The sequence below is a fragment of the Penaeus vannamei genome, chromosome 2 (genome assembly GCF_042767895.1).
Source record: "Penaeus vannamei isolate JL-2024 chromosome 2, ASM4276789v1, whole genome shotgun sequence".
In the NCBI taxonomy this organism is placed as follows: Eukaryota; Metazoa; Arthropoda; class Malacostraca; order Decapoda; family Penaeidae; genus Penaeus; species Penaeus vannamei.
Window position 1 is genome coordinate 758,057 of NC_091550.1, and position 15,000 is coordinate 773,056.

Sequence of the window (15,000 nt, forward strand, 5' to 3'; positions counted from 1 at the left end):
AATTTCTTGCTCAAATCAGAGATGAGAAGTGCTCGGAGTCCATTCCCAAGCTGAATGACCCTGTGCAATAAACAAATGTTCACTTTCTCTACTTACACAATAAGTAAATGAAGGTGAAAAGTAATTAACATCTGTTTCCTTTACCAGTCTTGCATTGAGACTGTATATGTATGAGTGAAGTGTAGAACGCCCATGGCAATCACTTGATCCTGTGCCACTCCATGTGTCATCTAAAGGTTGTTTGAGCTTTCATGCAAGCCAAGACATTTTCACTTCAACTATGAGGAGTTTGTTCTAGATATATTGTTAGCTTCAACTCATTCTTTTGAACTTCTGTTTTATCTGCTAGGCTTTTTCAGCCACACCACACTAAGGTATAATTATTCATTGGAAACAAAAGGAACAGATCCTCATAAATGCTAGTTGGAGATTTTATGAGATTAGAACAAGGGTCTATGGTAAGGACAGCTACAAGGGTGAAGAGATCACCACAGGTAGGCTTTTTCATTTAGTATCCTTCTTTACAGGCCCTGCACCAGTATCAGAGGGTGATGTGCTGACACTAAGTATTAACCAAAGTGCAGAAAAAATGAATAGGCAAGGCTTCATACATTACTAAGGTGAAAAAAATGAGTTTAACTTGCTGCTTGTAAAACACATTATGAAATATTATTTCTCAGGCGACATATGTTCATATATTCAAACAGAGGGAAATGTCAGCCGATGCCATTCTCATACCTGTATTCCTTCTTGTCGAATGGCGACTTAATTGGCGCCTGCAGCAGGTGGCACGTTGGTGGCGTGATGGCAGCCTCGGGCAAGGGCGGCACAGACCCCCCTTCCACCCCGCTCTCCGACTGGGCCTCGACAGCCCCCCCTCCGCCCGAGACCTCTGAGGTCGCCTTGCACCCCTTGGTCATCTTCACCAGGCCTACTCTCCGGGGTTTCTTCGCTACTTGACTACTCTTCCCGTGAAAACTTCTCTTGGACGACATCAAACTATGATTCAGAATTCGGCATCCGATTCTAGAAACGGTAAATATGCTCAATGACATTCACGAGTGCCCATGCGTCCCGTACTTGACCTCCCCGTCATCATTCCAGCTGCAAGACCTTCGAACGATATGACCTTTGCATTTTACAACTCCGCCAACTCTTTCACCAAAATCCCTGAAAGATGGGTGAAAATGAGAGCCTATATTCCACAGCAGTCAAAACAAACACTTCAAAATCCAACCCACATGTTCCAGGCTGCCTCCCTTCCCTCGGCCCAAATGTAAACACCGATTCGCTCGCGTCTGATTTTTTCGTAAAATTTTCTGGCTCGGTTTCCGTTGACTTTTGAAATAAATATTACTTCCATAATGCTAATGTTTTATTCTCATTTGTAGCCTGTTTTTACACTTTTTAAAAGATGTAATTGAAAGTAGATATAGTGTGCTTTTTTGATATGACAGGATGACGTAGCAGTTTTGTATATTTTTTGTATCAAATACTGACTCAGCAAAAGTAAAATTTATATATGCATGCATATACATATCAATGTGTATATATGTATACATTCATATACATTTTTTTCACTTATATATATATATATATGTATATAAATATATATATATATATATATATATATATATATATATATATATATATATATATATATATATATATATATATATATATATATATATATATATATATATATATATATATATATATGTATACATCTACACACACACACACACACACACACACACACACACACACGCACACACACACTCGCATATATATATATATATATATATATATATATATATATATATATATATATGTAGAAAAGGTATAAATGAGACTGGACATCTTCACGATACAAGAGCTGTATTTGGCCGTTTCTGATTACATCATGTATTTCTGATGAAGACGTAATCGAAACCGGTCAAATACATCTCTTGTATTGTGAAGATATCCAGTCTCATTCATACCTTTTCTACACTTGTCAACATGGATACGTTTCATATATATATATATATATATATATATATATATATATATATATATATATATATATATATATATATATATATATATATATATATATGCGTGTGTGTGTGTGTGTGTGTGTGTGTGTGTGTGTGTGTATGTGTGTGTGTGTGTGTGTGTGTGTGTGTGTGTGTGTGTGTGTGTGTGTGTGTGTGTGTGTGTGTGTGTGTGTGTGTGTGTGTGTGTGTGTGTGTGCGTACGTGTGTTCATTCACCTTTCCTATTTTGTGACACTGGCATTACATACAGAACAACCCACACAAAACCCTTTTTGAAAACGAAGATCCTGCCCCTCTCCCAGTCCTTGATAAACGGTTACTAAGAACCTACCGGGTTTCAGTTTCCTCAGTAAGGCCAATACTATTTTGAAGAACCAAAGGTAAATTTTGATTTAAAGTATACAGACCATAGGAATTGCTCGAAAGAAAACTCTCCAGAATACCAGATATTTTGCTTTTGTTAGAACCCAAACTAAATTTTAATGTCCTGGGTGTTTCTGGGACATCAAACATCTAAAGGAAGACACGCGCGTTGCAACAATAGGAAAGGCGTCGTAGAAAACTCATTCTATTTTTCTGGATCAAGCAACTTAAACTCTTGTCATCAGAAGAGAGACTTCCGTGTTATCATCTAGTTCATCCATGTACCTTTCTTATTCGCGATGCCTTATATTTCTTACATTTACCTTCTATATTATTTTCGGTTCATTTACAACTTGAACTATAAAACAAGGTAAAAATTCAGGATCTTAGATTCACAATAATACGGCATGAGAGCAAAAGCCAACAAGTCCATCCCGCATCTTTTCAAAAGACTTACCCTGCATTGCGGGACGGGAAGGAAAACAGAGACAAACGTATGTTTTGAAGATTTATTCATTACAGTGGAATCCCTTTACAAAAATAAAGGCGAGGCAATCTTGTCAAGCATTTCTCTTAAGCATTTCTCTTCTCAAGCATTTCTCTTAAGCATTTCTCTTAAGCATTTCTCTTATCAAGCATTTCTCTTATCAAGCATTTCTCTTATCAAGCATTTCTCTTATCAAGCATTTATCTTCAGCATTTCTCTTATCAAGCATTTCTCTTATCAAGCATTTCTCTTATCAAGCATTTCTCTTAAGCATTTCTCTTATCAAGCATTTCTCTTAAGCATTTCTCTTAAGCATTTCTCTTATCAAGCATTTCTCTTATCAAGCATTTTTCTTCAGCATTTCTCTTATCAAGCATTTCTCTTCAGCATTTCTCTTATCGAGCATTTCTCAACACGGCAGACGCGTCGAGGCGATCAGGTGAGGACTCTGTGTGTGGCGTGCATGGCGGCGGCCTTGACCAGCAGCCCGCCCTCCTGCACGATGAGAGCGCCCCTCGAAGCCGCTGCTCTCGGCATCAGTCTCCCGCCCAGCACGCCCGCGGGGACGGACTTCGACCTCCGCCTGCGAAGGGAAAGTTGGTTTCGGTTCTTCAGTAAGTTGTAGATGTTCGGGTGTCATTGAGATTGTGAATGAACACAGGACGTGTCAGGAAAACTTATGCGTGACTTTTTAGAATTATAATTAATAGTCATGTCATATGATCTTTAGGATAGAATAGCTTGTCATAATGAATATAAATTACAACCAAGAAAATTTCAGATAAATCAACATTGACCAATTGACCATTATAAAACCTTCCCCTAACTTTGGCTCCCCTCAAAAACCTATCAAAACATAAAACAACAAGAGGAAAGACAATAATCCTCCTCGTCAACTTAATCCCAAGCCAAAGCCAGAAGCCGCCACCCTCTCCCAGCCGCTCGCCCCAGAGGCTCCACTCACTTGGCCGGCGTGTCGTCCTTCCGATACAGACTGAGCGTGACGTGGGAGACCGAGACGGGGGCGGCGGTCTGGGTCAGCGCCGCGTCGGTCATCCCGAGGGACACGAGGTAGTAGCGGAGTCGCGCCCTCAGCTGCTGCCCCTCCTGCCGCAGGGCCTCCGCCTCACTCCGCAGAGCCAGGCGTTCGAGCTGCACGTGGTGGTACTTGCGCCAGAAGTTCCTTAAGTCGTCGTGGGTTTTGAGCACCGTGTCTGCCTGGTGGGGGAAAAGGTATTCTTTAAACATCATTTTTTTCATATTCAAGTGGATCCTCCAGCCGTTAAGGAGGGGGGGGGGGGGAAGACGGAAAGGTTATTTGAGGGTATTTGTGCCGAAAAGGGGTCTCAGATCAAGTGCGTTCCTTAAATATTCTGTCGAATTTAACTTCCATCTATAGTATATACATCAAATATCTTGATTTACACAGAATACAATCATGAGATAGAGTGCATCCACGCAAGTGTCATAGACGAAGGTTTAGACTGACAAAACATTTGATAAACGGAATGTCGGCTAATTAGTTAAGAGACCCTTTTGGACGCGCAAACCTTCAAATGTTCCTCGCCATAAGAAACACAGTCTGTTCCTATTCCTGAAGTTCCCCCTTTTTTTCTTTTTTTTTTACCTAACTCACTCCCTGCTACACGAAATTCAGATAGAAAGACGTAAAGGTTATATATCTTTCTAGGCATATTTTTTTTTCTTTTTTTTGCGCCAGTTGTTTCCTTTTATTCTTTTCCTAACTCACTTCTTGTAACATGGTGTTAAAAAAAGGAAAGGTTATATATTTCCTTAGATTTAGAAGCTCATTCCGTCCCTGTTTGTGCCGACCGAGTTCCTTTCCTCCTCAACTCACTTCCTGCAGCACGAAGTCCGGTGGCGGATCGAGGGACGTGGACCGGTCGGGCCCGTGGGTGTGGGCGGCCTCCTGAGCGGCTTCCTCGTGGTTCAGCAGCTCGTTGATCCTGGCCAGTTTGTCCCGCCCGAGCCTCTGCCGCCCGCTGCCCCGCCCGCTGCCTCGGCCCCCTCCGCCCCCCCCTGAGAAGGCAGTGTCCATCACGTACATGAATGCACACTTATTTATATATGGGCTCCATGTGCGCAAACCAGAAGTTATGCGGTGCACTTCATGGCAAATTAATTACATTACAGTTCATTACAGTTTGATTACAGTATATTCCATTACAATCGACTTACAGTATATTTCATAGCAATCTAATTACCGTCAATTTCACTACAATCTAATTAGGGGACATTTTATTCCGGCTTCCTCTAAGCTCTAACCCCAAGAACCGAACCCAACACACACCTGCCAATACACAGACGCACGCAACCCATAGAACTTTATGTACACCATATGACCCCCTCCCCCCCACCCCCCAGAACCTCACCTTTCCCAGGGGCAACGACAGGGATCTTCGGCAGGGTCAGGGGCGCCGCCGTCGTGCTGGAGGAGCCGTTGACGGACGCCACGCCCTCGTCGACCTCCATCACGCTGCTCACCTTCCTCAGCGGCGCCTGCGGGAGGTACGGCGTTGGGGCTTGAGTTCAGGGGGATACGTGAGTGTTCTTTGCGTAAAATATGTATTCTGATACACAAAAAAGTAAGAAAAACAAAGAAAAAAAACAATAAACTAATAAACAAAAGAAAAAAAACTATAAACAAAAAAAAAGAACAAAATACCACAAAAGATAAAGACACAACATAAAGGGAAGAGAAGATACAATAAGAAAAAATAAAATGAAATAAAAATATAAACCAGAAGAAAATGAAAATAAGAAATACGAAGCAGAGGGAGGCACCAACCCTGATCGTCGACCCTGAGCGCCTGGAGGAGTTCACAGACGTCCCAAGCCCTTCGTCTGCCTCGGAACTCACGGCCACTTGGGTCTCTAAATCCTGTTCATGAATAAAGATCGTTTAATAGTTAGAAACGTTGCTTTAAGATTATATATCTTTATTTTTTTTATTTATTGGTTGATGCAAATTGTAGCTTTGGGTCATATCATATCTATGGCTTTCAGGATTTCTCCTTTCATGAGATTTCAGAATAGTAATTTGCAGTTAGAAGCTATACCCAGTGAACTTAAAGCAAATGACCATCCCACACTAAATATTTCTTTCCTATCACACGGACGATTCTAAAACATCAATTTTCCGCTAGATTTCATTCCCCTTCATCTTTATATATAAAAAAAAATCGACCATCCCACCCTACCTATCTCTTCCCAATCACAAGAACGATTCTCAAACAATATCAAACAAGAATTTCCCCGTGAGCAGTCCTTGACCTTGACCTATTTCCCCGTGAGCAGTCCTTGACCTTGACCTCGAACCAAAGCCTACCTTCACGGCCGGCCTTATCTGCACTTCGCTGGCGGCCTCCGAGGGCACAGACAGCAGGCGGGTCGCGAGGGGGTCGTCGGGGACAGAGGCGGCAGAGGGCTGTGGCGCAGACGGCATGAAGGGAATATTTCGGTCCCGCGGGGTCTCGAGCCGCCTGCACGCCGAGGCCAACTCCAGCACCGCCTTTCCCTCCTTCGCGACCTCTTCCAGGTGCTGAATTCGGATTAAAGTGGTGGATTGCAGTGAGTGTTTAGTGACCTTTAACAGCCTTTCGCTTCCGTAACCTTATGTTGCTTATTCAACGGTCGATATCGGTTGTGGGAAGAACTTTTAATTCTTTCAGGACCTTATGGTGGCTTATTTCTATCAGAGAAATAAAAAATAGTGAAAGACCTTTATCTCTAATAAACATCATTTGTAAACACTTGAAATAAACTCCTAACGGATAATAAAGCCAAAACAAAAACAAAATCACAGGTAACGTCTGATGGCCACCACGTCTTGCATATGGCGACTTCTGTGTACCATTTCATTTTTCTTTACCTTCTTGGCGGAGTATCCTCTCTGGTTGATCGCCTTAATGAGGGTCCTGCTGCGGAGTCTCTGTGTGGTGAGGGACACCCGCAGCACCTGCAGGATGCTCTTCAGATGCTGCAACTCGTGCGTTGCGTCAGACTCCGCGTCCTGCTGCTTGAGACGCTTTCGCAGCTGTTCGACTTCTTCCTGGTCGAGTGAATGGACGCTTTTTAGAGTTGCTTGTGTGAGTGAAAGAACGTGCATTTCATTCACTCAATTTTGAACATGCACATTTCATTGCAATTTCATCACAGTACATTTCATCACAATGCATTTCTGAACAGCTTGCATGACTGAGCCGCCTGCATGACACTCACCTGCATGTCGCTAATGCCCTGGTTGACTTTGACGAGGTTCTTCTGGTTGGTGGAAACGCGGTCTTGCAGGTGGTGGCAGTTGGCCCTCAGGGACGCCGTGTGGGCCTCGTGGTCTCTCATGGACTGGGCTAGCTTGGCCCACGAGTCCTCCAGCACGCTCTCCCGCTCCACACGCGCTGCTGCTAGTTCTTCTTCTAGCTGTCAGTGTTTCGAAATGATTTACACATATCCTTTTACTAATTCAAAGCAGCTTCGATTTAACAAGGCTTGATAGCTAAGAGGATCGTCAATAATTTTAATATATTTATACATATCCCTGATTCTTTTTACTAATTCAAAGGGACTTAGGGTTCAACAAGGCTTGATAGCTAAGGGGATCGTCAATCATTTGAATATTTCCGTGAATTTTCTCAGTATTTCAGTCGAACCTTGAACGTTGACAGCTGAGGATTTTTTTTACTGTTTGGAAATTATATGAAAATTGAATATACGTTCGCGTTTATTGCGACATATGAATAAAACATTTTGTAATTATTATCATATTAATTAGTCTTGTTTGCAATACGAATGTAGATTAACTTGACTTGAAAAATCAACATACATTAGCCTGACGCAAAATCAATATCCATTAGTCTGCCTTGCCATACCTGGGTCGTGACATGCGTAATGGTGGTGTGGAAGGCCGCGAGCTCCTCCTTCTCCGTGAGGTCGTGGTGCCTCTGGCTGGCGTGAGAGACGAGGGAGAGACGACGCAGGCTGTGCAGGTGGTGGGCCGCCAGGTGCTCCGTGTCTCCTGCCATCGTTCGAGCCACCTCGGCCTCGCGGGACCTCACGTACTGCGTCAACATGGCCACGTGGTCCTCGTGGAGTTCTGCAAGGGAGTAGGTCCTTAGGAGAAAACTTTATCTTATGCTAAGTAAGTCCAATAACAGCATGACTCTTACTTTGACGAAACGAAAGCAATACTTCAATACTTATGGGTCTAATGACAACACGGATTGCACCAAACGAAGCACAAGCGATAATTCATTTAACTTATACTCGTCATTAAAAAATGCCCCCGAACCAGCCAACGACCCAGCATGAAACACCCAACCAAGGTCTTTATAAGTATCTAGACCTTGCACCCGACTACCTGTGAGCTTATGGACGGCAGACAGGTGGTTGTGGGAGGCGGTGGTGCGTTGGTGTTGTGCCTGATCCACCTGGGATGCCAACAAGCTAATGAGGCGGTCCTGACGCGTCGTTGTCTCATCCACTATCTCATTCAATTCCTGGAAGAAAGTTGGTAAAATGGAATTTAAAGTAAAGTTCCTCGGATTTAATATCGTCAGAAATAAGTGAGAGGTAGAAATATAGTAGAACACAAGAAACCTTACCTCATATATACGTTAAAAAATGAAAGCCTACCTAAGGGAAACACAAGATAATTAGTGTACCGATTTTTCAGTGCTTGGAATGGTAAATAAGAACAGACGCATAACACGTCTTTATACTCTTTCTTCCTCCCCCTCGCGAAGACCCACCGACCTTGAGCTGCGCCCTCAGCGTGGTCGTCTTGGCCGCCCGCAGAATGTCGCGCCATTTGCACATCAGCTTCGCCTCGTTCACGCCGCCCTTCTCTCCCTCGTCGGCCAATTTGAGCTGCAAAAGGAGGAGGATTTTATGTTTACGGGTCAATTAGAGCTGTAGAAATAGGGATTATTCATGTCTACGGCTAATTGAAGCTGAATGAATAGGGAATTTTCATGTCTAATGCCAATTTAGGCTTTATAATTAGATAATATTCAACGCGACGGCCAATATGAGCTAAAGAAAAAGAGAATATTCATGTCTGCGAGATACTTGTCTTCACTTGCCACACCTATTTTATTTGCTGCTTCTCGGATTTTTTTTTTTCAGGAAAAAATCTGAGCGACAGGGCGAAAAAAGTGCAAAAAGTCTGGGGTGAAGATATGGGGCTTACAGAACATAAAGAATAACAGGATTATTCAAGTTTTCAGCTTTTCATGGCACGTTTTATGCAACGAATCCCGTCCTTTGATCTGTTACCACAATTCCAAATAAAAATTGACTGAATTCACACGTGTTGCATTTATTACTATTATTGTACTACTTGTTTTATGAGATGTCTAGCCATTAAAAAAAATAATAATAAAAAGACACTGGCATGCAGATTTTCAGCAATAAAAAAAAAAAAAAATCTGCCCTACTGTCTATATGCTCTATAAACTACTCTACAACAACTATAAACGCATTTTATAAAACTATAAGTTCAGTTTAGTTCTAGAGTTTAGAGAGGCACGCAACAAACCCTTATAAGACGCCATATTCTTCTGAAAGATAAGACGCTTCCTGATTGGTTGTCCTCTAGCATGGGGCTACAAAGAAGCTCTCTGATTGGTTGTCTTTTAGCATGGGGCTACAAAGGAGCTCTCTGATTGGTTGTCCTTTAGCATGGGGCTACAAAGAAGCTCTCTGATTGGTTGTCTTTTAGCATGGGGCTACAAAGAAGCTCTCTGATTGGTTGTCTTTTAGCATGGGGCTACAAAGAAGCTCTCTGATTGGTTGTCCTCTAGCATGGGACTACAAAGAAGCTCTCTGATTGGTTGTCTTTTAGCATGGGGCTACAAAGAAGCTTTCTGATTGGTTGTCTTTTAGCATGGGGCTACAAAGAAGCTCTCTGATTGGTTGTCTTTTAGCATGGGGCTACAAAGAAGCTCTCTGATTGGTTGTCCTCTAGCATGGGACTACAAAGAAGCTCTCTGATTGGTTGTCTTTTAGCATGGGGCTACAAAGAAGCTCTCTGATTGGTTGTCCTCTAGCATGGGACTACAAAGAAGCTCTCTGATTGGTTGTCCTCTAGCATGGGGCTACAAAGAAGCTCTCTGATTGGTTGTCTTTTAGCATGGGCCTACAAAGAAGCCCTCTGATTGGTTGTCTTTTAGCATGGGGAAAAAAGAAGCTCTCTGATTGGTTGTCCTCTAGCATGGGGCTACAAAGAAGCTCTCTGATTGGTTGTCTTTTAGCATGGGGCTACAAAGAAGCTCTCTGATTGGTTGTCTTTTAGCATGGGACTACAAAGAAGCTCTCTGATTGGTTGTCCTCTAGCATGGGGCTACAAAGAAGCTCTCTGATTGGTTGTCTTTTAGCATGGGGCTACAAAGAAGCTCTCTGATTGGTTGTCTTTTAGCATGGGGCTACAAAGAAGCTCTCTGATTGGTTGTCCTCTAGCATGGGGCTACAAAGAAGCTCTCTGATTGGTTCTCTTTTAGCACGGGGCTACAAAGAAGCTCTCTGATTGGTTGTCTTTTAGCATGGGGCTACAAAGAAGCTCTCTGATTGGTTGTCTTCTAGCATGGGACTACAACGAAGCTCTCTGATTGGTTGTCTTTCAGCATGGGGCTACAAAGAAGCTCTCTGATTGGTTGTCTTTTAGCATGGGGCTACAAAGAAGCTCTCTGATTGGTTGTCTTCTAGCATGGGGCTACAAAGAAGCCCTCTGATTGGTTGTCCTTTAGCATGGGACTACAAAGAAGCCCTCTGATTGGTTGTCCTTTAGCATGGGACTACAAAGAAGCTCTCTGATTGGTTGTCTTTTAGCATGGGACTACAAAGAAGCCCTCTGATTGGTTGTCTTTTAGCATGGGACTACAAAGAAGCCCTCTGATTGGTTGTCTTTTAGCATGGGGCTACAAAGAAGCTCTCTGATTGGTTGTCTTTTAGCATGGGGCTACAAAGAAGCTCTCTGATTGGTTGTCTTTTAGCATGGGGCTACAAAGAAGCTCTCTGATTGGTTGTCTTTTAGCATGGGGCTACAAAGAAGCTCTCTGATTGGTTGTCTTTTAGCATGGGACTACAACGAAGCTCTCTGATTGGATGTCTTTTAGCATGGGGCTACAAAGAAGCTCTCTGATTGGTTGTCTTTTAGCATGGGGCTACAAAGAAGCTCTCTGATTGGTTGTCTTTTAGCATGGGGCTACAAAGAAGCTCTCTGATTGGTTGTCCTCCAGCATGGGACTACAAAGAAGCTCTCTGATTGGTTGTCTTTTAGCATGGGGCTACAAAGAAGCTCTCTGATTGGTTGTCCTTTAGCATGGGGCTACAATGAAGCTCTCTGATTGGTTGTCTTTTAGCATGGGGCTACAAAGAAGCTCTCTGATTGGTTGTCTTTTAGCATGGGACTACAACGAAGCTCTCTGATTGGATGTCTTTTAGCATGGGGCTACAAAGAAGCTCTCTGATTGGTTGTCTTTTAGCATGGGGCTACAAAGAAGCTCTCTGATTGGTTGTCTTTTAGCATGGGGCTACAAAGAAGCTCTCTGATTGGTTGTCCTCCAGCATGGGACTACAAAGAAGCTCTCTGATTGGTTGTCTTTTAGCATGGGGCTACAAAGAAGCTCTCTGATTGGTTGTCCTTTAGCATGGGGCTACAAAGAAGCTCTCTGATTGGTTGTCCTTTAGCATGGGACTACAAAGAAGCTCTCTGATTGGTTGTCCTTTAGCATGGGACTACAAAGAAGCTCTCTGATTGGTTGTCTTTTAGCATGGGGCTACAAAGAAGCCCTCTGATTGGTTGTCTTTTAGCGTGGGGCTACAAAGAAGCTCTTTGATTGGTTGTCTTTTAGCATGGGGCTACGATGAAGCTCACTGATTGGTTGTCTTTTAGCATGGGGCTACAAAGAAGCCCTCTGATTGGTTGTCTTTTAGCATGGGACTACAAAGAAGCTCTCTGATTGGTTGTCTTTTAGTATGGGGCTACAAAGAAGCTCTCTGATTGGTTGTCTTTTAGCATGGGGCTACAAAGGAGCTCCCTGATTGGTTGTCTTTTAGCATGGGGCTACAAAGAAGCTCTCTGATTGGTTGTCTTTTAGTATGGGGCTACAAAGAAGCTCTCTGATTGGTTGTCTTTTAGCATGGGGCTACAAAGAAGCTCTCTGATTGGTTGTCTTTTAGCATGGGGCTACAAAGAAGCTCTCTGATTGGTTGTCTTTTAGCATGGGGCTACAAAGAAGCCCTCTGATTGGTTGTCCTCTAGCATGGGACTACAAAGAAGCTCTCTGATTGGTTGTCTTTTAGCATGGGACTACAAAGAAGCTCTCTGATTGGTTGTCTTTTAGCATGGGGCTACAAAGAAGCTCTCTGATTGGTTGTCCTTTAGCATGGGGCTACAAAGAAGCCCTCTGATTGGTTGTCTTTTAGCATGGGGCTACAAAGAAGCTCTCTGATTGGTTGTCTTTTAGCATGGGGCTACAAAGAAGCTCTCTGATTGGTTGTCTTCTAGCATGGGGCTACAAAGAAGCCCTCTGATTGGTTGTCCTTTAGCATGGGACTACAAAGAAGCTCTCTGATTGGTTGTCTTTTAGCATGGGGCTACAAAGAAGCTCTCTGATTGGTTGTCTTCTAGCATGGGGCTACAAAGAAGCCCTCTGATTGGTTGTCCTTTAGCATGGGACTACAAAGAAGCCCTCTGATTGGTTGTCCTTTAGCATGGGACTACAAAGAAGCTCTCTGATTGGTTGTCTTTTAGCATGGGACTACAAAGAAGCCCTCTGATTGGTTGTCTTTTAGCATGGGACTACAAAGAAGCCCTCTGATTGGTTGTCTTTTAGCATGGGGCTACAAAGAAGCTCTCTGATTGGTTGTCTTTTAGCATGGGGCTACAAAGAAGCTCTCTGATTGGTTGTCTTTTAGCATGGGGCTACAAAGAAGCTCTCTGATTGGTTGTCTTTTAGCATGGGGCTACAAAGAAGCTCTCTGATTGGTTGTCTTTTAGCATGGGACTACAACGAAGCTCTCTGATTGGATGTCTTTTAGCATGGGGCTACAAAGAAGCTCTCTGATTGGTTGTCTTTTAGCATGGGGCTACAAAGAAGCTCTCTGATTGGTTGTCTTTTAGCATGGGGCTACAAAGAAGCTCTCTGATTGGTTGTCCTCCAGCATGGGACTACAAAGAAGCTCTCTGATTGGTTGTCTTTTAGCATGGGGCTACAAAGAAGCTCTCTGATTGGTTGTCCTTTAGCATGGGGCTACAATGAAGCTCTCTGATTGGTTGTCTTTTAGCATGGGGCTACAAAGAAGCTCTCTGATTGGTTGTCTTTTAGCATGGGACTACAAAGAAGCTCTCTGATTGGTTGTCTTTTAGCATGGGACTACAAGGAAGCTCTCTGATTGGTTGTCTTTTAGCATGGGGCTACAAAGAAGCTCTCTGATTGGTTGTCCTTTAGCATGGGACTACAAAGAAGCTCTCTGATTGGTTGTCCTTTAGCATGGGACTACAAAGAAGCTCTCTGATTGGTTGTCTTTTAGCATGGGGCTACAAAGAAGCCCTCTGATTGGTTGTCTTTTAGCGTGGGGCTACAAAGAAGCTCTTTGATTGGTTGTCTTTTAGCATGGGGCTACGATGAAGCTCACTGATTGGTTGTCTTTTAGCATGGGGCTACAAAGAAGCCCTCTGATTGGTTGTCTTTTAGCATGGGACTACAAAGAAGCTCTCTGATTGGTTGTCTTTTAGTATGGGGCTACAAAGAAGCTCTCTGATTGGTTGTCTTTTAGCATGGGGCTACAAAGGAGCTCCCTGATTGGTTGTCTTTTAGCATGGGGCTACAAAGAAGCTCTCTGATTGGTTGTCTTTTAGTATGGGGCTACAAAGAAGCTCTCTGATTGGTTGTCTTTTAGCATGGGGCTACAAAGAAGCTCTCTGATTGGTTGTCTTTTAGCATGGGGCTACAAAGAAGCTCTCTGATTGGTTGTCTTTTAGCATGGGGCTACAAAGAAGCCCTCTGATTGGTTGTCCTCTAGCATGGGACTACAAAGAAGCTCTCTGATTGGTTGTATTTTAGCATGGGACTACAAAGAAGCTCTCTGATTGGTTGTCTTTTAGCATGGGGCTACAAAGAAGCTCTCTGATTGGTTGTCCTTTAGCATGGGGCTACAAAGAAGCCCTCTGATTGGTTGTCTTTTAGCATGGGGCTACAAAGAAGCTCTCTGATTGGTTGTCTTTTAGCATGGGGCTACAAAGAAGCTCTCTGATTGGTTGTCTTTTAGCATGGGGCTACGAAGAAGCTCTCTGATTGGTTGTCTTTTAGCATGGGGCTACAAAGAAGCCCTCTGATTGGTTGTCTTTTAGCATGGGGCTACAAAGAAGCTCTCTGATTGGTTGTCTTTTAGCATGGGGCTACAAGGAAGCTCTCTGATTGGTTGTCTTTTAGCATGGGGCTACAAAGAAGCTCTCTGATTGGTTGTCTTTTAGCATGGGGCTACAAGGAAGCTCTCTGATTGGTTGTCTTTTAGCATGGGGCTACAAAGAAGCTCTCTGATTGGTTGTCTTTTAGCATGGGGCTACAAAGAAGCTCTCTGATTGGTTGTCCTTTAGCATGGGGCTACAAAGAAGCTCTCTGATTGGTTGTCTTTTAGCATGGGGTTACAAAGAAGCTCTCTGATTGGTTGTCTTTTAGCATGGGGCTATAAAGAAGCTCTCTGATTGGTTGTCCTTTAGCATGGGGCTACAAAGAAGCTCTCTGATTGGTTGTCTTTTAGCATGGGGCTACGAAGAAGCTCTCTGATTGGTTGTCCTTTAGCATGGGGCTGCAATGAAGCTCTCTGATTGGTTTCCGCAAATAAAATTGGTGTAGCCTTAATCAGAGTACACATTAGCCGAGTGTAAATGCACAGATGGATATTGTATAATGAATGTCAATCCCAAACTGTTGATTATGTTGATGATTTTTGATAATTTTTCATCAGAGTGAAATTTATGCATAATGACGGGACATTTAGTGTAATGTCTCCTAAAAGATGAAACTTAATTAGCCAGATTGTCATTAGCGGCCATAATTGAACTAAATTACTCAATTACTTAACCACTTTA

At 43.1% G+C, this 15,000-nt stretch overlaps 2 protein-coding genes across 2 annotated transcripts in view; both read right to left on the reverse strand.

Moving 5' to 3' along the window:
- Positions 1-1,285, reverse strand: part of LOC113810942 (nardilysin) — an 11,248-nt gene extending 9,963 nt beyond the window's left edge. Inside the window, exons 1-2 of the mRNA XM_027362600.2 lie at positions 739-1,285; positions 1-60 (exon numbers count right to left, since the gene is read on the reverse strand). The exon at positions 1-60 is cut by the window's left edge and continues 20 nt beyond it. Coding sequence (XP_027218401.2) covers positions 1-60; positions 739-1,055 — 377 coding nt within the window. The 5' untranslated portion in view covers positions 1,056-1,285. The remainder of the gene's footprint in view (positions 61-738) is intronic.
- Positions 1,286-3,031: 1,746 nt separating this feature from the next.
- The window catches only part of LOC138863156 (dynein regulatory complex subunit 2-like), a 12,878-nt gene continuing 909 nt past the window's right edge, over positions 3,032-15,000 (reverse strand). Inside the window, exons 2-12 of the mRNA XM_070126963.1 lie at positions 8,661-8,774; positions 8,266-8,404; positions 7,778-8,001; positions 7,131-7,328; positions 6,781-6,960; positions 6,238-6,450; positions 5,698-5,790; positions 5,282-5,408; positions 4,747-4,928; positions 3,853-4,106; positions 3,032-3,471 (exon numbers count right to left, since the gene is read on the reverse strand). Of these exons, the coding sequence (XP_069983064.1) occupies positions 3,324-3,471; positions 3,853-4,106; positions 4,747-4,928; positions 5,282-5,408; positions 5,698-5,790; positions 6,238-6,450; positions 6,781-6,960; positions 7,131-7,328; positions 7,778-8,001; positions 8,266-8,404; positions 8,661-8,774 (1,872 nt within the window). The 3' untranslated portion in view covers positions 3,032-3,323. The remainder of the gene's footprint in view (positions 3,472-3,852; positions 4,107-4,746; positions 4,929-5,281; positions 5,409-5,697; positions 5,791-6,237; positions 6,451-6,780; positions 6,961-7,130; positions 7,329-7,777; positions 8,002-8,265; positions 8,405-8,660; positions 8,775-15,000) is intronic.